Here is a 26,715-nt window from a genome sequence, read left to right on the forward strand (position 1 = left end):
AAAAATCTAGAACAGGGGTTCTCAGCCTTTTTCTTTCTGAGCCCCCCCGAGCATGCTATAAAAAACTCCATGGCCCACCTGTGACACAATAGCTGGTTTTCTGCATATAAAAGCCGGGGCCAGTTATAGGGGGCAGGAAGCAGGGCAACTGCCTGGGGCCTCATGCCACAGGGGCCCCTGCAAAGCTACATTGCTCAGGCTTCAGCATCAGCCCTGGGTGGCAGGACTCAGGGCCCTGGACTTCAGACCCATGTGGTGGGGCTTTGGCTTTCCGCCCTAGACCCCTGTGACTGTAATGCTGGCCCTGCTTGGGGGACCCCCTGAAGCCTGTTTGTGGCCCCCCGGGGGGCCTCAGCCCCCTGGGTGAGAACCACTGATCTAAAACACTCGGGGGAAGAGAAAGACAGAAAGGAGAAAGGGTTAAAAATATCAGGGTTTAAACCCTACATACTCATTGGCAACATGAACTGGCACCTGCTCGATGCTTGTCTGAGACTCAGAGCCTCTGGGGTTTGAGCATGCTGTGAGGGATTTCGCCTCTCCCTGGACATGCTTATGCTCCTGGCTGAACCTCCCCTGTGGAGTCATGGCTTCAGGCAGGGGTCAAGGACTTACAAACTGTCTGACTGAAAACCTGGGTGGACAGCTTGCAGCAGCAGGGCATAGCTCCCCTCTGAGGGTCCTGAAAAGCTGCCTATACCCCCTTTAAGTTGACTTCGTGCTTGTGAGGGTGCTCTGCTGCTGCAGTGAGCAGCAGCGGAAGCCTGCCCAAGAGATGTACCACAGATGCCAGAAGATTAGAGCTTCAATACATTGGTCAGTCTTCACCTCAGAAAAGTGAGAGGAGCTAGAAGCTGAAATGAAGTAGCTACTGCACAAAAACAACATTTGTTCTAAAACAAAGTGGTTGGGAGATAATGAACCAACTAATTCCACTGCTGGAGGCAAAAAACAGTGTGTCTTGTGTGAGTTCCATAAGTGGGAGGTCTTACCCGTTAGTAATGGGTAAAGAGAGAAGAGACACTGCAGAAGTTAAAGGACATTTATTCTTCCCTGAGCAATGCAGATTTAAAAAACTAGTCATCCCTTCTGCTGTAGTTAAGACTATTTAAAATTGTAATTTAAAAAAGAGTCTTCTTATAACAAAGGAATCCTGTCTGGGTCTTGATTGATGGATTAACCACACCCACAACCGATGTATGTCAGTTTCCGTGCTAGATTGCTCCTCTAGGAGCATACTGGAACTGCATCAACTTTCCCTCACCCCCTCCTCCAGTTGAGATAGAGCCACAGCTTCATATTCTAGAAAAACATACATTTTCCAGGCTTCGCTAAGAATAAAGTTTGGATTCTGAATAAGGTTTATTCAGGAGATGGTAGAGAAGGAATAGCCACAGCTGTTAACAGGAGAGCGTAATGAAGCCTTTTTTCTCTTGGGCCACCACTATACAGCAGCACAAGTACTCTCATTTAGTCTGGCAGGGGACCCTCATGCCTAGCACCCTCTCACGGAAAGACTCTGCAGGAGTGGAGCATTCAACATCCCAGTAGTCACACCAATGAACCGTCAGTAATCATTGGCCAGAATGTGGCTGCCTGCTCTACAGACCCTCTGTCAATGCCTGGTACCAAAGCTGGAAGCACAGGACACCTATAGCTCCCAGGGTCCCTGAATGATCAGCTGTTACTGATGACAAAAACAGAGCTGGGTCAGTTTGACTGGTACCATGGATTCAACAGCTCTGTTGGTTCACAGATGCAAGGGGTCTCCTTTGCTTATGCTCCAACCACAGGACCTACCTTTCTCCATATCTTTGCAGAACCTCACTCAGCTCTCTTCTGAGACTAGACCAGTCATTCAGTCCCGAGAGAGGCACTCTGGACTCTGAAAATCTCCAACAAAGGGTGGCCAGTCTTTTTCCATTAGGGCTCAACACTTTTGCTACCAAGGGTGCAGGTATCACCACTATTTCTTAGGACAGCTGGGAAGAGAAAATGTAAGGGTTTACATCCAATAACCCATTGAGCAGAGCAGCTGAAGACAACTGTTGCAACTGCAGCAGATCAGAACTGTGAAGCAGTTGCAGGGCTTATACAGGGGAAGCCATTTAGGCACCATCACACTAAGGCCTGCTCTACACTTATGTTTTACCAGTGTACCTTTTGGCAAGGAAAGTGATTTTTTTTTTCTTTTAAACAAAGTTAAACTGGTCATACTAGGGCTTTTATAAGAATGTTTGTAGGAGTATAGCTTATTCCCCTTCCCATACAGGAATAAACTTTAAGGAAAATCACAACTGAACCACACTAAAACAGTATCCTGAGTGAACGTTTCCACAAGTACAAACTTCAACTATCAAAACCAACTAACCAGAAAAGCAGCCAAGAGAAAATCCTTGTTAGAATGTTTTGGCAACTGATTTCCCATTGAATAGGGCTGTTACTCTTGTATTAGTAAAGTGTTAAATAAGGCAACTAAGAAACTAAGTTAAAAGATCACTAAAGCATGGCTTAAAAAAAAAAAAAAAAAAAAAACCACACACTGCTACCATATACTGTTTAAGGACCAGCTAAAATCTTGAGTTCAAAAAGAGTTGAGACACAGACAGAGGCTTGAAATGTAGGCCAGATAAATTAGGGAGAAATGTGTATTTTCTGAATACAAGGTGCTGCACTGTAGCTGTTATAAATGTATGCTTTGGATGTATTGGGAAATCCTGCAATGACATCTGAGCAGGAATCTTTCGTAGAGTACCTTTTACACAATATTAACATGAATGAAGTCAGTAAGCTCATATTTACTCATCAAACTAGTGCTTCCCTTTAGAGTGACAGAGTGGGGGCCTGGGGAAAGCCAGACGACTTGGGTATGGCCCACTGCACCCACCCTAAGTATCTAGAAAGCCATTGCTTTCCCTGCAGTGGCCCTGAATAAGTGAAGCTACACTTACTGCAAATGACCCCAGCTTGTGAACTACTATGGTTCAACAGGTCAGCCTCACAGTGTCTGCTGAGGCCGATCTCCCTGGTTCAGCAAGCTGTGTGCAGAGCACAAATGCAGTCAAGACAGTACTGGCGAATGAAATAGCCAGCAAAATTAATTTTCTTCATCAGCCTCTATTAGACCAAACTTACGACAAATGATGGCAAACAAATTTGGGGCAACTAGTATGTTCCAAAATTGGGGGGTTAAAAATGTCTCCAACACAAACATCAGAGGGGAAAAAGAGCGGTGAGAACATTGCAAATCAATTTTTGAGTAACTGTTAAGTGTAGTAACTTTTTAATCTATAAAAATACTTGGAAAATTATTTTAGATATGCCAAATTGGGTATTAAGTGCTTTCATTTTAGTCTGAAAAATTACACTGGTCTACAATTTTTGAGAAGTCGTCTGCTTCAGAGATAAAATGTGCTATTTATTATGTATTTTGATGTGCTAAATTCAAATATGACAATTAAAACAACTGATTGACTACTGTTTCTAAGATATTTAAGTTTTTACATTTTATGTCTATGTATATTGTGTAGATAATAGAGTTTTAATCAAATTGTAAACCTAGGTCTTTTCATGTGTTTATGGTTGCTTCACATGATAATATTTCACCTGTCCTGTTTATGTAACACTTTAAAAATCAGCAAAAGGGTTATATAAATAAAAATTATGAAACAAAAGGCAAAAAACTATTATGTACATAGTTTAGTCCTATTCAGTGTCTACTCGGCGCTTCTTGGCTTGTCTCTTGTATTCATTAAATGGAGCATCTCTTGTCACTGTCCAGCAATAGTCTGCAAGCACTGATGGGCACCATTTGCCCTGATAGCGTTTCTCCATTGTTACAATGTCCTGGTGAAATCGCTCGCCGTGCTCGTCGCTCACTGCTCCGTAGTTCGGTGGAAAAAAAGTCTAGATGAGAGTGCAAAAAAGGTATCTTTAGTGACATGTTGCAACCAAGGCTTTTGTATGCCTTGAGGAGGTTTTCCCACCAATAACCTGTAGTTGTCTGCCTTGTTGTTTCCGAGAAAATTTATTGCCACTAACTGGAAGGCTTTCCATGCCATCTTTTCCTTGCCACGCAGTGCATGGTCAAATGCATCATCTCGAAGAAGTTCACGAATCTGAGGACCAACAAAGACACCTTTCTTTATCTTAGCTTCACTTAACCTTGGAAATTTTCCACGGAGGTACTTGAAAGCTGCTTGTGTTTTGTCAATGGCCTTGACAAAGTTCTTCATCAGACCCAGCTTGATGTGTAAGGGTGGTAACAAAATCTTCCTTGATTTAACAAGTGGTGGATGCTGAACACTTTTCCTCCCAGACTCCAATGACTGTCGGAGTGGCCAATCTTTCTTGATGTAGTGGGAATCTCTTGCACGACTATCCCATTCGCAGAGAAAACAGCAGTACTTTGTGTATCCAGTCTGCAGACCAAGCAAGAGAGCAACAACCTTCAAATCGCCACAAAGCTGCCACTGATGTTGGTCATAGTTTATGCACCTCAAAAGTTGTTTCATGTTGTCATAGGTTTCCTTCATATGGACTGCATAACCAACTGGAATTGATGGCAAAACATTGCCATTATGCAGTAAAACAGCTTTAAGACTCGTCTTCGATGAATCAATGAACAGTCTCCACTCATCTGGATCGTGAACAATGTTGAGGGCTGCCATCACACCATCGATGTTGTTGCAGGCTACAAGATCACCTTCCATGAAGAAGAATGGGACAAGATCCTTTTGAAGGCCACGGAACATGGAAACCCTATCATCACCTGCCAGGAGATTCCACTGCTGTAGTCTGGAGCCCAACAGCTCTGCCTTACTCTTGGGTAGTTCCAAATCCCTGACAAGGTCATTCAGTTCACCTTGTGTTATGAGGTGTGGTTCAGAGGAGGAGGATGGGAGAAAATGTGGGTCCTGTGACATTGATTGTTCAGGACCATAAGTTTCATCCTCTTCCTCGTCTGACTCAAGTGAGAATGATTCTGGTGCATCAGGAACCGGCAGTCCTTCTCCGTGGGGTACTGGGCGTATAGCTGATGGAATGTTTGGATAATGCACAGTCCACTTTTTCTTCTTTGACACACTTTTCCCAACTGGAGGCACCATGCAGAAGTAACAATTGCTGGTATGATCTGTTGGCTCTCTCCAAATCATTAACACTGCAAAAGGCATAGATTTCCTTTTCCTGTTCAACCACTGGCAAAGATTTGTTGCACAAGTGTTGCAGCAGATGTGTGGGGCCCACCTCTTTTCCTGATCTCCAATTTTGCAGCCAAAATAAAAGTGACAGGCTTTCTTAAGTATAGTGGTTATACTGCGCTTTTGTGATGCAAAGGTCACTTCACCACAAACATAGCAGAAGTTATCTGCACTGTTCACACAAGTACGAGGCATCTCTGCTCACTTTGGCTAAACAGAAATGTGTCCCTTTGCAAAATCAAACACTGACAAATAAGAGAGCACGACACTATGATTTCTAGAGCTGATATAGGGCAATTTGTTCAGCAGAGTGATGTAAGCTTCATTATGATTGCATCATCCTAGGAATAACTTGATGCAATTCATATCATGTATGTCGCAATACCAGCTTCAGATTGCACCATTCATTGTTTTGCCTAAAAAGCAAGTACTGTCCAAACCCAGTCATAGATTTATTCATAGATCCAGTCAAAGATGTATTTTAGTCATTTCTGGTTTAAATTGAGATCCCTTCCCTTTATAACTCACTTATCCTCCGCCATTCCCAAGTCAAGGGTCGTATATACTGACCCAATAGCATATCTTGAAAACTAGAGCCAATCAACAATTTTAAGCATCATTTTCGTTCTCAGTGACCTAGAATTAGTAAAGTTTGACTACATTTATTTCAGAAGCATTTTGGCTGTAGAGCAGTGTTATTCAAATCCCTACTTTAAGTAAAAATCTCAGTGCAACCTGAACTACAGAGCTATCACCATCACCTCTATCTATAGTAAGTGGTATGGTAGTTACGTATTTGGCCACAGTATTTAGGACAAGACCTTCATAGTTATGTTTTCCCACATGATAATGTTTTGCAAACAAGCTATAATTTCCTGTAGTCCATGCTGGTTTGGTACTTGGAAGCTGCTCATTAAGTTTGAAGTATCTGGTTCATGGGGGATAAGGTTAAACTAACAGCAAAAGAAAATCAAAGGGACAGTGTAAATATTGCTAAGCCCCCAATCTGAAATATTAATATAGGTGCAAATGCCAAACATTAATACTGGATAGAAACTGGTTTATATAGATGTTCTATAGCATGATCTTGAACCACAAGATGATAGTTGTAACCACAGATGCTGGAATTTGAATTTTAACACCAACATTTTAAGAAGCATATCTTGTTTCATGAATGGCTGGAAGAGTCAAGTTACTCTACTGTACCAAAAAACATACACAGGCAATGTAACCAAAATGGAACTGTTGCTATTAGAATGCATGTGTTACTTCTTGAAATTTATACCTTTATTTCTAATTCTACTTATGAAAATCAAGGAGTCTGTCCCCTGACAGTGGGACTTCTGACTTAGCATATTATGGAGATTGTTCCACACTTTTCCTTCTTACGTTCAATAAGCATTATATGGTAATTTGGTGGAAGTAGACATGAATTTACTAATCTCAAATATGTCATCAAGCTGAACTTCCAGTTTCACTGAACAAGTACAGCTTTCAAACATGCATGTCTCATAACTTATCTTAACAGCCCTTAAAGAAGCTAACTTCCTATCACCAAGCAAACTGCTGAAAAGTAAAGTAGAGAAATTCATAGCTATACTCTTTCCCACCACAAAGCACACCAAAAATCATTTAGATTCAGTCTTTTTTTAATAAATTAATGTCATTCAAAATACAGTGCCAGAACATGATGCAGCTGAACATGCTAGTAAGGTTGTCATGAAGCACCTGTGTTCATGTTAGATTGGCGGCGCCCCGCTACTGCTAGTGGTTCCTGGGATTAATGCCAGAGCAGCACTAGTCATCTGCTCTCCTGCACACAGCGTACAGAATATTCCTGAACAATTCGCTCCCCCCCCCCAAAAAAAGTAAAAAACCTGATAGCTAAGGGATATCTATAAACAATCACACTACAGTAATGCTTGTTATTAAATTAACAAAAAATAAAGACCTGGTTAATCCACACTAAAACTTTGTTTTACATTGGAAAAATACATCAGCAGCAGGAAGTATTATACATGAGCCAATGTTACTGTAATACAGAATGTGGAGGCATTTATTGATTAAAGCTCCACACAGACCCGCACTATGAGTGGCTAGCAATTCCTATTGCAAGCCCAGCAATTTAAGTCCACATCTGGTAAACCACCAGCTGCTTGGAAGACCTGTATTCTAAACAGACAGGTATAAGTTAGTGAAAATAGAATACATGCACTTAATACACCTTGACTGAACCTGCAGTCATTTTGCCCTGCATGTTACCATACAAAGGAAGATCTACCCTTCCTACCACAGGTAGATCCATGGGATTTGTTTATTTTTCTTTTAAATGGCATTACTATACCGATACGGATATTGGTGTTAAGTGCAGCACATTCCATTACTTAGGCCACACTGAAAATTATATAACGAGCACTAAAGTAGAATATCCAGAAATAGTTCAAATATAACTGGAAGATATTTTCAGAACAATTGTGACATACCATCCTAGCAACAATAACTGCTTTTGTGATTTTTCTTGAACTGAAAGACTTCATAGAACTAGAAATTAATTCTTCAGACAGTAGTCAGATGCTTAAGCTCATGATATACATATAGGTTTCTCTCAATTATCAGATAGTATCTCAGATTATGGAAGCATATCTGCTTGTAAAAGTCACTGATTCACACTGAATGACTGCAAATGCTAAGTAGGGCATAAAAATACAATTATGAAAGACAGGTTTAATGTTTCAATTTCCAGCCCTGTTCTTTCATTAAAGTTTTATTTCAAGGTAATTGAGCCCAGAAGCAGGTGTGCAGTCTCCAATTTGGGGGCTATACGGGTGGCAGGGTAACCATCTCCCCATCCAGCTCAAACTCATCAGCCCCATCTGGTGAAAAGAGATATGTTGGAGGTTTCCATGGGGACTCTTCAAGGCAAGATGGATACAGCTTTCCTACAGTGCATCGGAAGTCTTTTCCTAAGTCCCAGAGCACACGTTCTGATATATGCTGTCGTAGAGACCACCGATCAAGCTCCAGATCATATTGGTAGGTGGCATACTTGGCTCTCTCATTCATGTGGGTTTCTCGTATGAAGACACACAAAGAATTGGAGATTACAACAGCTCTAACACAAGGGTCAGAATACCGCTTGGCAGGGATATTAGCTGCCATCCTCCATTCATTTTTATTCACATCATAGACTTCCACAGTTACGGAAGACCCATCTACAGTGCTAGTTGGGAGTCTTATACCAGAATTGCTGCCAATATGCAATCCTCCAATATAGAATATTTTGTCACCAAAAGCGGCAGCAGAAGCAAAGCATCTACTAGTTTGTCTCATAGCCATTTCTATCCAAGCATCCGACCTGGGAAAATAACAGTACATCAAGTTGTGGGCCATTACATAAATGCAGTTATGAACCGCTACTGCTGTACTCCACTGCCACGCACAAGGCAATGGGCTTACCATGGTCCATTCATCTTTCTCAGTATCATATCTTTCCACGGTTCTTCTGTTGAGTTCTCCACCTACGCTATCTCCTCCAATTGCATAGATGTATCCTTCACAGCAGACCAAGGATGGCTTTATACGAACAAACAGCATTGGAGTCTTTGGAAACCAAGTGTTTTGCTGTGCATCAAACCAGTAAAAGCAATTCACAGTTCTGAAGGCAGCCTGAAGTTTGCTAGTTTTACTGTGATTGGTTTTTGTGTTTTTCAGAGGAACTTGCCCACCTGCTATATAGATATCATTATCAGGAGTTACAAGTGTTCCAACCTTATGCAAGTCGGCAGGGGGATTGCAAAGCTTGTAAACTTTTTCTGCCTGAGGGCTGTAACAGACAGAAGAGTAAAGACTACCAGGGTTTTCAGCAGCAGCTTCAATGAATATCATCATCTCCTCTTTAGTCATACCAAGTCTTGGTTTGAAAAATTTGGGCATAGATTTGTATAATCCTTGCACTACCACTGATTTATCATTAGGTGGTAATCCTTGAAACCAGGCTCGCTGTGTTACTTCTGAAAGTGCATCAATTCTGATTTGGCTAAGAACAGAGGACAAATACTGTGATCGTGATTCTGTGTTGTATTCCAGCCATAACATAGCAGCTTCACGAACTGTCTCCTCTTTTTCCACATTTAAGTTGTCACTGCTTAAAATATCTACCAGTAGATCATGTGACAGTTGCATGAAAGCATCTTGGTGGTACACAGCAGTGAACTTGTGCTCTACCATTCTCTTAGCACTTTGTTTTAACTCTTCACAGCTGAAGAGATCAGCAAAACTTAATAACCGCACACAGTTCTCTGCATTTATTTTTTTAATTAAATATTCTCGACATCGCTGTAACACATCTTCTACCTGTAATGCAAAAAAAAAAAAAAAAGACCACTTAAGTACAGTAGACAAAGACCTATTCCTTTACCTATAAACAAGATGCAAAAAATACAAAGAAAGGAAGAATACTGCACTGACACTGCTAGTCACAGCAGGTTTTTGAGCCAAGAACATGTATGTCATTCTACCCAGAAAGATACATGAAATTTGACTACACAATTTGATTTTTTAAAACATTGCCATGTTTACCTGACATGCAAATTGTTTAACCCTCTACCTGTTTGTGCATTTTACTTAGCTTCTTACAAAAATAAAGTGATAGAAATTGTGTTTAAATTCCACTCCTTCAGAAATCATAAAAATAGGTTGGCTGTGGGATTATTCTGGTAATGGCTGTCCACACTAATATGAACAAACAGAGTAATTTTTAAAATTACTATCATCTTTTTTAAAAATGGAGACAGAAATGGGTATGTAATTGAAATTTAAGGAAAAAATTAGAACCAGATATTTTGGTACAGAGATTGAGCAGTTATCATGCATTTTTACTCAAAATATACATGATGTTCCTACCTGTAAGAAGCAAGCAGTCTCATAAAGCTGTTCTACCGTGCTGTCACTTATTGCCAAGTTACCCGTGTATGCATAAGTTATTATAATTTGTAAAGTGGCTGCATCCACATTCCTCAGATGTACATGTGTTTGTTTACTTTCACTTAGCCCACTCATGAACATGGCCCTGAAGAGAAAAATACTACATTAAGACTGACAAGGACACATACTGTAATCTTAAGTAACTGCTTTTGGTTATTTAGCCACTCCAACCACAAAAGAGAAAGACACCTAAAAATTTGTCATTTCATTTAACTTTAAAAATTCCTAATGTGATTTTCCATTTACATTCATGTAGTACTTACCTTAGATCACACAGCATTTAACAAACATTTTAACAAAGTTTTTCCAATTATATTAGTAACTTCAGTGTTCTCTATACATGAAAACATAGTACTCAATATTTATGTAAGCTACCACCCCATTTTTACTCCTGGGGGAATTCTGCATCCAAAAAATTCTGCAAAATTTATATTTTGTCAAAACAGTAATAGAATCACATCAGTTTCAATTATTTTTGGTCATTTCAAAATGTTTTTTGATAAATAGATTTCTTACTAGGCATATTTATACAGAACTCTAAGTAATAATTCATTTAAACTACAATACAGAACCATGTTTTCCCCACCCCTCAGAAGCAGTGCAAAGGCTTGAGGGAGTAAGGGAGGAGCTGAGGGAGAAGGAAGTAAATTGCTGGGAAGGAGCCTGGGTATGAACTTGGAGGATTGTTGGGTGTCGGCAGGAAAAGCATGGAACAGATTTTTTTGAGGGGGCGGGGAGGGATTGTTAAGGAGCTTCCCCTGCAAACCCTGGCTAACTCCTAGCCTCTCCCATTCAGTCAAGCACATCTGCCCCTGTCCCCATGTGTTCCTGCACCCCCATCCACGTGTCTCTCCATCCGCACTCAGACACCTACTCCCTCCATCCCCATTTGGCCCTTCATTCCCCCTCCCCCGTTCCCATGTGTCTCTGTGACCCCACCCAGCCACTCCCCTGTCCCTATGTGGCTCTTATCCCCTCCCCATGTCTCTGATCCCCCACTCAGCCACCACCCATCCCTATGTAGCTCTGCACCCCCTCCCCCATCACCATGTGGCCTGGCACTTCCCTCCCCCGTGCCTCCACTCCCATTCAGCCACTGACCTAGTCTGTCCTCCTCCACTAGCCCTTATGAGCCCCTGACTGACACCTCCCCTCCTCCCCCCCGCCCCCCCAGCATCCCACGCTCTCTCCATAGCCCATGGCCTGACAGACACTGGGAAGGCAGGCAGGCTCTCTCTCTTTCCTAGCTGGCCAGGAGCTGCTGCTGTGTTCTATTGCCACAGCACCCTCTGGTGGGCAAAAGGGTGAACAGTAGCAACATTTCAGCAGAAGCTTTTTTTCGCCGCAAAAAAATTAAAAATATGCCTGGCTCATTAATTATGTACATGCGCAGTAGTGCAGAATTCCCCCAGGAGTACATTTTAAACCATAAGCAGGGACTGACGTGACATGGTTGCATACTTGGCCAGAAAAATGGAGAAATATTTTACACTGTCATCTTACAACAAGGACAGACGCGTTCTCCAGCAGAAGTTGCTAGAAACAAATGCAGAAAATGCTTCCTGAAAAATACATGTGGTTCTGATTTTGTTTTTTTAAAGAAACTCATATGGCTCTACCTTTTGCATCTTATGTAGGATACATAAGAACTTACGTTAGGTCAGGGGCACAGAGGGTGCTTGGGTTGATAGAAGGGTATAATTGCCTTCCATGTAAGTCTTTACCATTTGTTAAATACAGTGAACTCTTCAGATTTGGAAGACTGGCATACATTTTTTCTGCCATTTCCCCCCCGCAGAAATCAATAACTGCATAAGTCCCTTCCCTAAGGCTGGAAGGTCAGCTTTAAAGTTTTAAAAAAGTGAAATACAATCACAAAAGAGGATGATTTTGTATCTTTCTTTACATATATAATACATACCACTTACATTACTTGCCTAATTTAATTCTGACAAGTGTTGTAAGCACCACAAGTACTATGCTTTGTTATTGTATGCACTGGCAGCTGATGAGACAAGAACTTAAGAGTTCTTTTATTAAATCAGTATTTACAACAAAAGTGTATAAATTTTGCTTATGCACAGTTTAGCATTAAGGGTAGTATTGAAAACTTGAGTATGTGACTATTTCTTGTCTTTAATATTTAGATCAACCTTATCTTTGCATTACAAAGATTTGATTTAAGAGACTATTTAAAATGAAAGCCAAGAAGAAGAAAATAGGGAAAGAGTGAAACCACCACAAAATGTGACACCCCTTCCATACCCAGTGTCCAACTTCCCATTCTAATATACAAACCAACCACATCTTAGAAAGAGGTCTGATGGCATATTCTAATCTAATATTTTGTGGGCTTTCATAGTTTCCAACACTGGCATCTTGTGATTACTAGCCATCCACAATTTGTGTCTGACCAAATTTAATGGCTTGTTATTTCTAGAATTGCTGGGACTCTGGAGCCAGTTACAAATGCCATCTGAAAACAGACAGAAGCATTGTTAGTAAGGCTGTCAAGCGATTAAATAAACCATATTCTATTATTGTTTAACAATGTGATTAATTACACTATTAATTTTTTTTAAATATTGTTGGATATTTCCTACATTTTCAAATATACTGATTTAGGACTACCAGTACGGTAGTCCTAAATCTGCAAATCAAAAATCTGCCTTTCCTCCTCCACTAATAGCAGGCAATGGGTGGGGTGTGATGAGCCCCCCACTGAACCCCCAATCTTTCAGAAGCCAGAGAGATTCTTGGGATTTAAGTATCTAAACAACCAGAAACTGAGTCCATGAGCAAGTCTCGAGGACAGCACCTTGTTATAATTTCCTTTTCCAGCAACTTCACTATGAGAAAGAGAAAAAAAGATCTCTCATATGCAGATTCCCCATCAATTTTTGGATAGTAAATTTAGTCCTTTTAGGTAACTAAGCTTTTTGAATCCTGGATGTGACTGAACAGCTCTCAAGGAAAGGAAAGATCAGAAGTTACAAAACAAAACGCATTATATTCTGCAGGTGTAAAACAGTTGATCTAGAAGTTAAAGGGGTACAAGTAAACAATGGGAGGACGTAGAAGACAATGCAGGAAAAAGGCAGACATATGAAAGACAAGATTGGTGGCATATTGCATTTAAAAATATTTATAAAATAGATAAAATGTACATATATTTTACCCCCTTAAAATTGTTGTGCCTCCTTAAGACATTTCCCTTGAAACCAGTAATTTTCACTGTGGATAATAAGCTTGTTTTTCAGGCTAGAGGCGGTTTTATTCAAGACAATCTTAATTTCAAGACTAGGGTCTGTTTCCTAATCACTTAGAAAAATATCACTGTACTTTATTCCAGTGGACAAAAAACCTCTTTTCCCCCTTCATAAATCAGCTAGCTGAGTAATAGGCATTGGGGAAGAAGTGGAAGACACTCCTTTAGAGTAGTTTGGGATCTGATATTCCCATTTTGTTAGGAAATATAAGCTAAGATAAAACCATGTCAGGCTGCGTATGAGAGAGAGCCAAACACTTCACAACTCACCAAGACTGCCTCTGACTCCCACAAAGAGAGGGAAGCAGTCACCAGCAGATTTTGTTGTGGCCATGACAGCCTCCAAAGCATAGGCAGAGATCACAAGGAGCAAAGCAGCAGCTCCTTCCTGCAGTGCCCAGCTGTTGTGCCTGAATAGTTGTTACCAAGGGCAGTGAAATGGGCTGCCTTGGTGTTTACACTGGGGGCTCTGGACAGCTCCTCTGGAGACATGTGGGACCAGTGTGCGTGGCACAGGAGGCAGCTCGTCAGTGGAGGCAGTTGCGGCATTCAGTTGCCAAGGCATTCCCCTGGGCAGCTCCCCTGCTCCCGACTGGCCAGGGCATGGGGAACTTGGGACTTCGCAGGCGGCTGGTAAGTTCCCAACCCCCAGGGCAGGCTCTCATGAAGGGCCATGGGAGGCAGTGACAGAGAGAGAGTTGTCAGGCCGGCCACCAGCAAGAGTTGGTAGCCGCACATTAAGGCCACCAAAAATTTTGTTATGAGAACCCCTACGCTATAGAATACTCCAGAAGCACATCTTCAGAGATCACTGCCATCTTTGCCTCAAGTTCCAAATGTATAGAACAGTGGGTTTTTGGGGAAACCCAATTCTAGCTAGCTATAAAGAAAGGAAGGATGCTTGTGACCCCCATGTTGGGAACCAGTGATACAGAAGATTCAAGGTCATTACTAACTTATCAATCAGTTCCAGACTCTAGTTTCAAGGCTTTCACTTCCAGGGCCAGACAGGCAGAAAAATGTTTCAGTGGCATCAACGTGCATGACTAAGCCCTGCTCCAAAACCCTAGTATAGATTAGTTTTCTAAAACTAGGCATGGAGAAATCCACAAAGATAGTATGAGAACTAACAAATGCACCTAAGAGAAACCCCTTTTAAGAGGGTAAACACAACAGGACCTAGTGGATTTAAAAGTTCACTAGCACCACAGTAAAGATTTGGATAGCACTGGCACAGTAAGAATCTCAGGATTAAAACAATGCTTAATCCTCCATCCTGGTGGGGATGAAACCCAAAGCAAAGGTTCTGGCTTCTGCAGTGCCTATTTTTATTATCCAGCTCAAAACATGAAGTTGTAAGATTCCTAAGAAATCTCTGCATTTAAAAGGAGCAGAAGACACTTGTTCAAGGAGCAAAGAGAACGAGGAGCATGTTGGGGGAGGTGATATGGGGACTGTTTCCTCTCAGTAGAGAATCCCTACTCACCTGAGCCTATTTTAGAACCATGTCAACAGAAAGGACAACATATAGTAAATGTCTTGCTTATCTGGAAAAAGCTGTTCCACATGCTGGAGACAGGAAATGAACTGCATTACACAGCCTGAACTAACCCCAGAATGGGGCTGTTGATCATAAAAAATTATTTCCTTTCTCCAAATGCTGGATGGCGATGCAGTGTCTTTGGCTGGAATAAGTCATAAAATGCTAGAAAACCCTACTTTGACCTTTCAATGTTACTATTACTTGAAATATTTAAGAGCTATACTATTCACTTCAGATTTCCAGCACTAAATCTTTAAATTGTTGGGCTGTACATTCATTTTTAACTATGTACGTCTAGCATTGCTTACAAAACAGTACAATATATCTTTACCTGAATGAATGAATCATGATTTGAACACTTACCTGAAATAAGAGCTGCATGTTGCAAGAACCATCTTATGGCAGGGGAATTCAGTGCCCTCAACAATCAACACTATGTCAGTTAGCAATTGCTGTTCATAGAACAATTTTAACTGCTCCAGCAAGGATACAGCATATTCGGCATTGATCTGCCTTTCATCCTGAGTAGACATGACTGTATTCCATTAATATTTCCAGGACTAGATTAGAGAGGCAAGGATCTTTCTGCAGGAGAAAGGTCAAATGAATGTTTCTGGCGTAACAAGAAGAAACTGCAGGAGCTGTTTGTAGCCTTTAGAAATTATATCGATACATTAGGCAGTGTTATCTTGGACTGCTGCATCAAGAATGTTTCAGACTTCAACCTACTACTAGGTCATCACGCATTGATTTGGTGTCACAATCTGTTCTCTCGAGACTTTTTCAAGAGTGTTTGCAGAGTTCCTGCTGAGATTTGAAATGGCGCAGCACATTAATGAGCAAAAGTGAGGTCTGAGGTAGATTTCGTGGAAACATCTCATGATCAGTGGCTGCAAGCAAGAAAATAAAATTGGTTCACAAATTAGTACCTTTTAAAAGCACAATTTCTTCTTTCACAGTTCTCCTGCCTAAAATGGTTGTCTTGAGTACACATTATTTGAAATACAATTTTAAACATCACACACATTTCTAGAAAGATACTGAAACAAGTGCAAAAATATCTAAAGGTTAAAAATAAAGAGAGAAAGGCAGAACAGTTTATACATGATTTTTCTTCAAGTTAAGGATCCTAGATCTATGAAATAGAACAGAAAAAAATAAATTTTACATCAATACAACTCTACAGCTGAGAAGTGAAAATCAAAGTCGGACGACAAAGTTAAGGTTCACTTGGCAACATTGCATATTTATGACTGTATTCCTCTCTCAGAAGTACCTTACTTTTTTTTTTTAGTGGTAGGAACTCCTTTATTTACTCCAGCGAATAGTAAAGATAGCTACCATCTATAAATTTAGGATTTGTATTCCATCCCAGCATTAATAAAATTCTTTTGTCTGCATTACGTGCTTCAAAATAACGTATCAATATTTTAACATTAGAGATGCCTTTCCATAGTTAAGAAACTAGCTTCCTATTATTACTAGTCATATTTCCCATATCCCACCCAACCTTCAACAAAACCACACCTGTCTACCTATTTTGCATGCCAGATCTAATCTTTTCAGAAAAAAATTCTACTATAGGACAAGTGGAACTTGGGACATGGGGTTAAAATATATTTTCTTATTTTTTTCTAATTTTTGTTTGGGTCACTACATATCTCCAAAATGGCTTCACCTAACTTTACACTTGACTTATCTTGCTAGATTTCAAGAAGTGTCTCACTATATGAAGAAAAAAGTTTTAAAGAGCGGTTCAAGGCAAAAGTTTCTTAAAGGTATCTCAGGGGGAAAAAATTCAAATTAAGGTTGGAAGAATCATTTCAGTTAAGAAGTCATAAGAATGCTACTATTCACAAGAACTTCTCATATTAAAGAGCCTGGAAATACTAAGTTAAGACTTCATTTCACATAAAGAATGTAATTGTATCATTAAGGTCACCTAAATACCCTTAGTATCAGCCTTCCAAATCCCTTATAATCTTAAAATTGTAGAAGATGTGTACAGTTTTCAGGTAGAATACTGAAAATGAAAAGCACTGGTTGAATATATGCATCTCCAATACCAAGATGATGCTTTGTCACTACATTAAGTGCTATAATTTTCAGATCTGGGCTTAAAAAGTTTGTATACATAGCCAGCTGCTCAAATGCTATGGTGATGGTCATTACAAAAAACTAAGCTATACAAAGTCAAACCACTAAACTCGTGGAAGTCACTGACTAATCCCTGCAACCAAAGTCAGTTGAAGTGCTAAACTAGTTTTTGACAGCAGTAGCGTCTCCTCTGCAGATGCAGAGTGAATATTTATTCAACTAGTTCAGGTCAATGACTAGTTTAATTCCCAATTGATTTCTTAACTTTGAATGAAAAAGCAAGAAAGCTTGTTTTCCTCTTACAGCTTATAAATAAAAACTCGGTGTGAAAGGATGAGATCTACTACTTTATACTTTAAAATTGTGAAGGACATGGTTCAATTCACTAACTACAGATAACACTTACTTTGTTTAAACAGATTTTCAGCTTGCTCACTTAAACCATAAATTTTAAAATTGCTTTGATTTAAATCAATCCACCTTGCTTAAGTGACAATTGTTGGTATCACTATTTGTGAACAGTCAGAACTTGCCTTCAGCAAGTTGTTAGTGTTAAAAACCAGAGTTTTGGAATCTGGAAACAATAAGTGGCTTGAACTGCTCAACCCTGGATTCTTTTAAACCAGGTTGAGGCTTTGCAGAACTTGAAAATTTGTGCTTCAAACATATTAGTAGACTACATAATAAGTGCTGGGTTGATTTTTGTTTTGCTTTTTAAATGCCACAACTGGTAAGTTGTATTTGAATCTTACAAAACTCGTACAAACAAAATATGAAGAATTAAGGTCCTGATGCTGCAGACACTTAATGATATGAACAGTTCTACTGATGTCAAGTTAAGCATGGTGCATCAGGGGCTAAAATTGTATTTTTACTGATTTTTGATACCATAAAGTCTTCATCACTTCAAAAAGAAGTGCTTCAGCATTAAGAGTAAAAATTTAGATTTTCAGTAACCTAGGTCATGAACTTTATATACATACGCCAAAATCAGGAGCCAAATTTTAAGCCCCCCAAGCACATGTTTAGGCATGGGGGGGGAGGGAGGGAGGGGGGAGAGATTTTCAAAAATATCTAATGGACTTAGGAGCACGAGGCCCATTGACTTGAAACTGCAAACTCTGATGGAAAATAGCCTGGTTGAAGCATTTCAGCTTTCTTGATGTTTTGATGTTCAATATACACACAGGTGGTGTCGGCTGCAAACATAGATCTATTTGCTAATCCTCAATTTTGTGTTTGTATTGTTTTCACAGTAAGAATTTTAATGAGGGTCTGAATTTGTCTCTCTCAGAGATGAGCATTTAAGCCTGAAATTTTAGAAAGTTATCTGAGAGTCTACTTATAAATTAGGAAACTAAAGACAGCCATATAAGACATCCACTGTAAAACTATAAAATAAAAAGACAGTAAAAAACTAGCAATGTAAATATAAAATCTGATTTAATAAATTTACCCATGTTGAACAAGTGAAACATATGTACAGACAAGAAGTTGATGGGTTAAGACAAAAATAAGAAACAAAGATTTGGGGAGCAGTGAAAGTAAAAAATATAGCTAGACAAAAAGTTTCAAAGACTTCAAACAAATACATCTCATAATGCGACCTGATACAACATGAATTCAGATATAATGCGGTAAAGCAGTGCTCTGGGGGGACGGGACTGCGCACTCCAGCGGATCAAAGCAAGTTCGCTATAACGCGGTAAGATTTTTTGGCTCTCAAGGACAGCGTTATATCGACATAGAGGTGTATTTCAAACAAAAACTAGGGGAAAATATTGGAAATTTTCCATTTTCCAAACATTTTACAAGAAATGAGAAGGAAATGGTAAACTGTAGTATAGGAAAGACAGAAGGGGTGAGAGGAGAGAAAGGAAAGAGTAAACATGCATAGTGCATCTTTACTTGAATTGATATGAACTTTTATATGAAAACAGAAGTGGAAGGAAGCCAGAAAGGAAAAGGAGGTATAAGAAAAGCACGGTAATTTATTTTGCATAAAGAGCGGATTGTCAAAAAAGTGTTTGAAATTTAAATTTCAGACACAACAGACAATACACAACCAGAGGAGACATGGTGGCATAGGATTTTTACTCTGGCAAGCAGACGCAGTCTTTGAGCTATTAGGTGCTGGAAAAATTATTCAAGTACCTGCTTGTAAGTAACACCTTGATAATGAGTGATACATAACTGGAAAAAGTAACACACTGAGGCTATGTTTACACTATACACCACTGGTGGCAGTTACATGTCAGTGAAAGGCTCTGGTAAAGGATAGGCAGCAGGGAAAGATTTCCTCAGTTCCCCAATGCTGGAGCCTTTCACTGCTGCCAGGAAAGGCTGGGGGGGGGGGGGGGGGAGAGGGGAGGATTTGAGGGAGCTGGGAAAGGCTGGGCCTTTTTTTGCTGCCTGAGTCTTCCCTGCTATGGGGAGAGGCTCCAGCAGCAGGGAGTTGGCAGATCCGGTGGGGGAAAGGCTCTGGCAGTAGGACACTATACTGCTATTATGAGGAGATATGACTTGGAGAAGTACACACACATACAGGGTACATACTCAAATACATACCCACACCCTTCAGGCATGTCTTTACTCCCCTAAATCATGTCTTATGCTCTTCACTGCTATTTACAACCATACTGGGGAGAGGATGGACGGGGAGGGGAGCTACACGGGTACGTATACAACACGCTGCTGAAAGCAGCATGCAGCATAGCCATACCTTTAGATTATAGCATTAAAAGTTTAACACAAAGAAACTAACTTTGGAATTAACATGCATTTCTGTGAATGTACCTAAGGCTGTTATAGTTTAAGTGTCACTCAAATACCAAAGCAAGGTGTGGTGATGTTTTTGTTTGGGGTGAGGAGGGTGGGGAGAGAGACAGGAGACAGAGAAGGGTAAGAGAAGAACTGCTGTACTACTTCCTGTGCTCCTAGACACTAACATGAACTGCTAACTTGATACAGACTTTCAAGTTTCTAGTGAACTTAAAATGTGGAAGTCACCAACAGATGTAAAAGCATAGCAGGGTTCTGGGTCAAAAAGCAAAGGCGTTTCATGTCAAGTCACAGCTTACATTATACCAAATCAATATACTCTACTGCTGTATCAACCTAATGAGACTTCTACCCCAGTAGCTAATGTATAGTATGTCTTAATGCACCGCCTAATCCTTTGGAAAAATCTTCCTGCGTTTCAGGGCTGGGGAAAGCTCTTCACACAGTTCCCAGAAAGGGGCCTTACACATTCGAGAGTTCTGCAGCCATTGCTTCTCATACCATAGCTGTATAACAATGTGGTCTCACCAGTCAGTGCTTGTTTCCTGGGACCAGAAATGGTGCTCAACCATGTCAAGGTGATGCACGACTGTTGCCAGCAACTGTGAACTGCTCCGCTCTATGTCCTCTAGCAGGGCTGCTTGCATGGCATCACATTGTTCCGTGCAGTGCCTCCTGAATCAGCTGTGTAAATACTGCAGGATAAGGCGCAAGGTGTTTGTAATGCTTACAACAACAGTGTACAGCTGATCGAGGTCTATGCTTATCATGCTATGGCATCAGAGCAGGTAACCCACGTTTATGAAAAAAGGCATGAAAAAGGCTTGGTTTGTTTGCCATTGCTTTCAGGGAGGGAGGGAGAAACTACATTATGGGATGCTAACGCCATGTTCCCATAGCCACCTGTGCCATTGCAAGTCCAACCCAAAATTCCACTCAGCTACGTGCACTGTAGGATAGCTACCCACAGTGCAGTGCTCCATGCGTCAATGCAAGTCCTGTTAGTGAGGATGCACTCCGCTGACAAAATAAGCATAGTGTGGCCACGCAAGACAGAGGCTCTATACTAATTTACATGAAGTCAACTTAACTTTGTAGTGTAGACGTGGCCTTAGATTTATCCAAATAACTCAAAGCCCTACTGACATTTAGTGTCTAGAGCCTAGTTAAAACCCTGACTAAGAAATAAAGTTTTGATGAGAACACCGACAGATGGAACAGTCTGATTCAGGTGAGAAATTCCAGTACCACCTCTGTTATAGGTCTGAATGAGAACAGACGACAACTTTTTCCATTCCCACGGACGGTGGTGAAAGAAACAACTAGCCATTAAAATAATACAACTCACTATTCTAATATATTTTAATTTAAAATATCTTTAACAGGCAGAACAAATCATGTTTAAGGACTCAAAAGTCAAGTCTGTTAACTTTCACATCACTAGGTTAAGGTTCCATGAAAGAACTGCTTGTGTGCCAAGTAGTAAGATTTCTGAAAGGTCTAGTTGAGGGTGGATGATTGAAAGCCAAACCTATGCAGTGGCAGAAGATACATCAGCAGACCGGTGAACCCGGGAGAAGACAAGTTGAACCTGGGAGAAAAACTATCAAACACTTAAGCAACATAACCTTGATCACTGTCAGAAATGATCTGAAGATACTTTAGAGGTCAGTTGCAGAAAATGTATATGAAGACTGTGAACCACCTATGAAATATCAGATCAGAGTTGGGCTCCCCGGTTTAGAGCAGATGGTCAGTCTGAAATTAACTCCCTTCAACACTGTGTGGGAGTTCCTTCCAAAGGGCAATGAGAATCTCTGAAGTACTCAGCCCTCATGTTGTCCACATCTGGACTGAATTTTACTGCCAATGTTGGCAGTTTCACTCAGATGTGCATAAAATGTTATATTTGTGGAAGAGGCCAGGAGTCCCACTATCCTCTGGTGGGATCACACAAGCTTAGAATTCTTCTTCGGGAGGACAACTCATTAACAGTCCATGAATTTCAAGAAAGTGCCCAAGACCATGGGAAAACCAGGATAGCATATGTAAAGAAGATGCTTTACGTAAGTCAGGACACGCATGAGCATCATGTTTATTGATTAACATCTCATGGCCAGTCATCTAATAATATAGTAGCTCTCAATCTGGCACAGTATCATTATCCCTATTTTACAGATGGGGAAACTGAGGAAGAGTGATGCAGCGCCTTGCTCAAGATCATCCAGCAAGCCAGTGGCAGAGGTCTCCTGAGTTCCAGTCCAGTGCTCTATTCACTAGGCTACACTGCCTCCCTATGCATGAAGGCCTTTAGAGGTAAAGCAGCCACACCTGATACGCTTGGTGTAACTAAGATCAAAAAGACTGATAGTGGACATTCCTAGGAAAAAAAGTATTTTCCATAATTTTTTCCAATAACTATATAGAAATAGATATCTTAAGTTTGAACGGGAAAAGGGTATGGATGATGGAAGCTAGCATTACAATATGTGGAACTTGACCTTTCTGAAAAAGCTGCTCTGATTTTGGAGAGACAATGGGACAAAAAATCTTTTTCAGTAGAAGGACAATGAATAAGTTTATCCCCTATGTCCAACTGGGACACCTGAATGGCCCAACTCCTTTAATGAGGAGTCTTTTTCTGGTCTGTGTCTCTGTGGTCTCATGACAGGAATACCTAAAGAGGCACTGGTGGGGAAGAGTTGAGAGGCTGGAGTGGACTAGATAGCATATTCAAGCAGAATTATCTCAGTTATCCACTGATCCACAGCAGTACCACATCAAGCTGCAACAAAACCAACCAAGTGACAGGATGTATTAAAAATAAGTGATTTTTTAATTTAAAAAATCTAATACACTTTTCTTTTAAAAGCTGCTTAACTTTGAAGTTATGACAATCTATGTTAAGACTTAATTTATTAAAAATCATTTAAATTAAAGACAGGTTGCATCAATGACCTCTCAAACTTTAATGAGTTAAAGGATACTGCTTTTTTAATTATATCCAGAACCAGGGGAAGATATTTAACTTTTGGTGATCAACTCAAGTTATATAAACACGTCACACTGTTATGGATGGCAGTAAGTGTGTTATTTTCAATCTTTATAATGGACCAAGTGCTGTGCTGAACAGAAAAAATTTGAATTTATTACTTTTGGTTTCAGTTTAGGTAGCAGGTGCAGAGAAAATATTTTCTTTGTTTGGACAAGTTCAGTTAAAGTTGAGTAATAGATTGGGAGTTGAAAGAACAGGAAAGCTTGTTTTCCCTCTTCTAATGTATGAATAAAAACCAGGTGGGAGAGGATGAGATCTACTAATTCTAATAACTTGAAAAACATGGAGAGCCAGATTTTTAAAGGTATTCTAGGTGCCTTAAACATACGCATAGGTGATTTCTCAAAAGCACTTATCCATATCTTTAGACACCTTTGAAAATCTGGTCCAGGGTGACCAGGAACAGTCAATTCACTAACTACAATGAATACCTCCTCTTCTGCTTAATAAATTAGTTTTAAAAGCAAAATGTGTTTTGATCAGCTTAGTTTTTCTTATTATCCAGCACAAATGAGATAATTAAAATAAATTTCAGTTTTCCATTTTTAATAGAATTCCAATTTTCATCCAAATGCAGCTCACAAATAAGCAAAAAAAATCTAGTAAATAAGTATGTCATTTGCCATCTTCTAACAAAATTTAAGAGTTATGTGAAGGAATGCTGAGCTACATAACTGCTTAAATAAGCCTGTATAGATACTGTATCCTCCTAGTACACAAAGTACCACCAAATTTGGTATAAAAGCTATATTTAGTTGCAAATCAACATGCTTTAATATAGTTATACCAACCAATAAGAATGAACCTCTCAAGGAAAATACCTGAAAAATGCAAATGCTAAATAAGATTAAAATGGATCATTTAAATTAATCAACCATCCCAAGGAATCTCCACGACAAAAAGTGGAACATAGAAGCAGAAGTTAGAACTAGCTCTGGACTCTTGGGCAACATGTCAAACATGCAGCCTCACCACTGAAAAATAAATAGGTGATTGATGAAGCAGTTCCATTTCTTAGATGTTTTCCTCTGCCAGTTCTGATGCTGCCATGGCATCAGTTCTTGTAGAACTGAGTCCTGAAACCTGAAGACACTAGGTAGATTCTGATACTGAAGGAGGAGGACATGGAGTTCCAAAGACCTAATATTGGACTTTGAGACGTCATGAGAGCCAGAATATCTGAAATATTATACACACCACTCTTAAGACATACTTGGACATTACACAGCGGTTGCCAGTTTCTTCACTGTCTTTTTCTTCTCCTCCTGGAGGAGGTTTACTAGAGAAAAATATATCTTCACAAACATGAAAACAGGAGAAAACTGACAGCTTGGCGACTGGCCACAGAGACTACATCAAGAGGAGACTTTCTACCTCCAAAAGTGAATCTTCTTAGCATTCTTATCCATGGCTAGATCCAACCTGCCTAGGGACTTATTTCACAGACTGCTGAACACCACAGAGTCAGGGATGTCCTCAGTCAGATCTGGCAGCCCATCTTTAATGGGGAAAATGAATTTCTCTTTCCTCAAGCTCTAGGATATTAACAGCCAGTCTCTTCTTGGCTAGATGAAGTTTTCAATTCCAGAAACTCCATCATAGATCTTAACTTCCGGAACTGTCTGAAACAGTATGGTGGTGAGACAAGAAATCCAAACATCTGAGTACAGAAATTCATTAAGATTACATTAAACTTTGCCCTCAGTGATGTCCTGGAAAAGTAAGAAGATTGAAAACTGTATCTTACCCTCCCCACAAATGACCTCAGATTGTAAGAGCTAAAATAATTTAACAGCAACTGCACCAACTCAGGTCTTCTTCACGGTCATACAGCCCAAATTAAAAAACTCATCTTAGCAGAGTGGAGTTTGCTATTTGTTTAGTGGCCCAATCTTGTAAGGTACTGAGGGTAGTACTCAGCATCTTGCAAAATTGGGCCTTGTGAATCCATGAACCGAACAATTATCCAAGTATGATTAGACAAGAACTAAAGCGTCTCCATAAGCATGCCTTCTATAACCAGATCAGGTTATATGACTTGCAGAGATAAGGTAATTATAATACTTAATATGGAATTTTCAAATGCTTGTTTCTTGATAATTAACATTCAGTATAAATTTCCTGACTTTTTAATGATGATCTAACTGCTTAACTACAACATTCTTGTAAGGATCTTTACCCTCATATCCTCTCAGCCTTAATGTAGTTTGAATAGGAATAACCCTACTTGCTCTCCAGTCGAGTCTTCCCAAGTACATTTCTGAAGTTAAGAGACCAATGGAAATTTTAAAAATAAATCTTTTGGGCTTTCATTAGATCACAAAGCAGCAAAAAAAAAAAGTCAACTTTTGTTTGGCTTTGCAGCTCACCTTATACAAATATAAGAATTAGAGAAACAGATATTGTTATAAATCATAACCAAATTTCATTTTTTTCAAAAGCAGTTCGTGTATGTGTCCAATCATTTTCTGTCTGCTAAGGGAAAACTCAAAAGCCAAATGCTTAAGATGGGGAAATAATTTGCACATGATGGAAAACATCAAAACTAGTCTACATCTTGTGCTAGGCATATTGTATGTTTAAGCTGTGTAGCCACATCAGAAAAGGAAGCAGTATGTTATATTAAACAGCAATCAATAGAAGCCCAGTTAAAGCTGAAAACTACTAGTAATCCCTCAAGTTATCCTACACTTGAGCACTGACGGAGGCTAGAAGTCACCGCAAGCAGCAGCACTGTACATTGATGCCTTTCGATGTAATGCCGACTCCAGGATCGTTTGGACAAGAAAGCAGCGCCATTACCTCCAAGCGCCCTTCGCCTCAAAGGCTCCTATCACAACTTTACAGCCAAGAGGCTCTAGTTTCACATCCTCCCCACCCGCTCCGGACAATGGGCATCAAGTGCAGGGCCCCCTGCTACGCCCGGCCCACTGCGACGCTGGGGGGTTCCGCAGGCACCGCGGAGCCCATCCGTCGTGAACCTACATCTGGCCCGCTAATGGCAAGGATCCCCCGAGGGGCCGGTCCCGTCTCTGGACGCAGCGGCGGCAGAAGAAGGGGAAGACACACGAAGGCCCGACACACACTCCGCCCCCCGGGGCCCGCCGCGCTGGGAGCCGGGCGGACGGGAGGGGGCGGCCCCGTCTCCCCCGAGCTGGCTGCTGTTATTGCCGGACTGTTCCGGTCCCCTCGCAGCCGCAGTGCCGGGCGGGGACACACCGAGACTCCCGGGGGCCGCATCCAGCCACAGGCCGCACAGAGCCGACACGGCAGCGGCGCGGGGAGCATCGCCAGAGGGCCCGGGAAGGGAGACGGGAGGGCCCTGGGCAGAGCCCGCGGGTTACTCCCCGGCACCCAGGAGCCGCTCGCACTGCACAGGCCGCGGCGGAGCGGACGCTGCCCGAGGGGAGGGAGAGGGGGGGGCTCGATGCTGCGCGGCGGCAGGTCCGCAGCCTCCTTTCTCCTTCCCTCCCGGGATAGGGGGAGAGGGGCAAACGCAGCCGCCGCCGCGTCCCCCTCCCCGCCATTTGCCCGGACAAACCTCCGGCTGCCGATTCCTCTTCAGCCTCAGCGCCCGCGGGGAAGGATCCGGACAAACCCGGGCCGCGGACGGAGGCGGTCGCGCGCGCGTTCGTTCTCACCTCCTCCCTCAACGTCCGTTAAGATCGGCGGCGGCGCGCGCCCCCGCCATCATGCGCGCGCTCGGGTGTGGGCGGCAGGGAACTCGAGCCGCGCTCCCCCTGTCCCGCCCTTCCGTTCCTCGTGCACATGCGCGAGAGAACGCCCT

At 41.1% G+C, this 26,715-nt stretch overlaps 1 protein-coding gene across 10 annotated transcripts; it reads right to left on the reverse strand.

Moving 5' to 3' along the window:
• Positions 1-6,832: 6,832 nt before the first annotated feature.
• KBTBD2 (kelch repeat and BTB domain containing 2) lies at positions 6,833-26,710 on the reverse strand. Of its 10 annotated transcripts, none has more exons than XM_042860335.2 (5): positions 26,570-26,706; positions 20,402-20,568; positions 15,359-15,885; positions 10,104-10,269; positions 6,833-9,554 (listed from the first exon to the last, which is right to left on the reverse strand). In XM_042860335.2, exons 3-5 carry the CDS (start codon positions 15,526-15,528, stop codon positions 8,019-8,021), a joined length of 1,872 nt encoding a protein of 623 aa, XP_042716269.1. In that variant the 5' UTR covers positions 15,529-15,885; positions 20,402-20,568; positions 26,570-26,706; the 3' UTR covers positions 6,833-8,018. The 10 variants fall into 10 exon arrangements, with proteins under 10 accessions (XP_042716269.1, XP_005302786.1, XP_023963581.1 ...); XM_005302729.4 differs by having other exon boundaries at positions 26,470-26,607; XM_024107813.3 differs by lacking the exon at positions 20,402-20,568 and having other exon boundaries at positions 26,570-26,710.
• Between the last annotated feature and the right edge of the window lie 5 nt (positions 26,711-26,715).

Source organism: Chrysemys picta, chromosome 2 (genome assembly GCF_011386835.1).
Source record: "Chrysemys picta bellii isolate R12L10 chromosome 2, ASM1138683v2, whole genome shotgun sequence".
In the NCBI taxonomy this organism is placed as follows: Eukaryota; Metazoa; Chordata; order Testudines; family Emydidae; genus Chrysemys; species Chrysemys picta.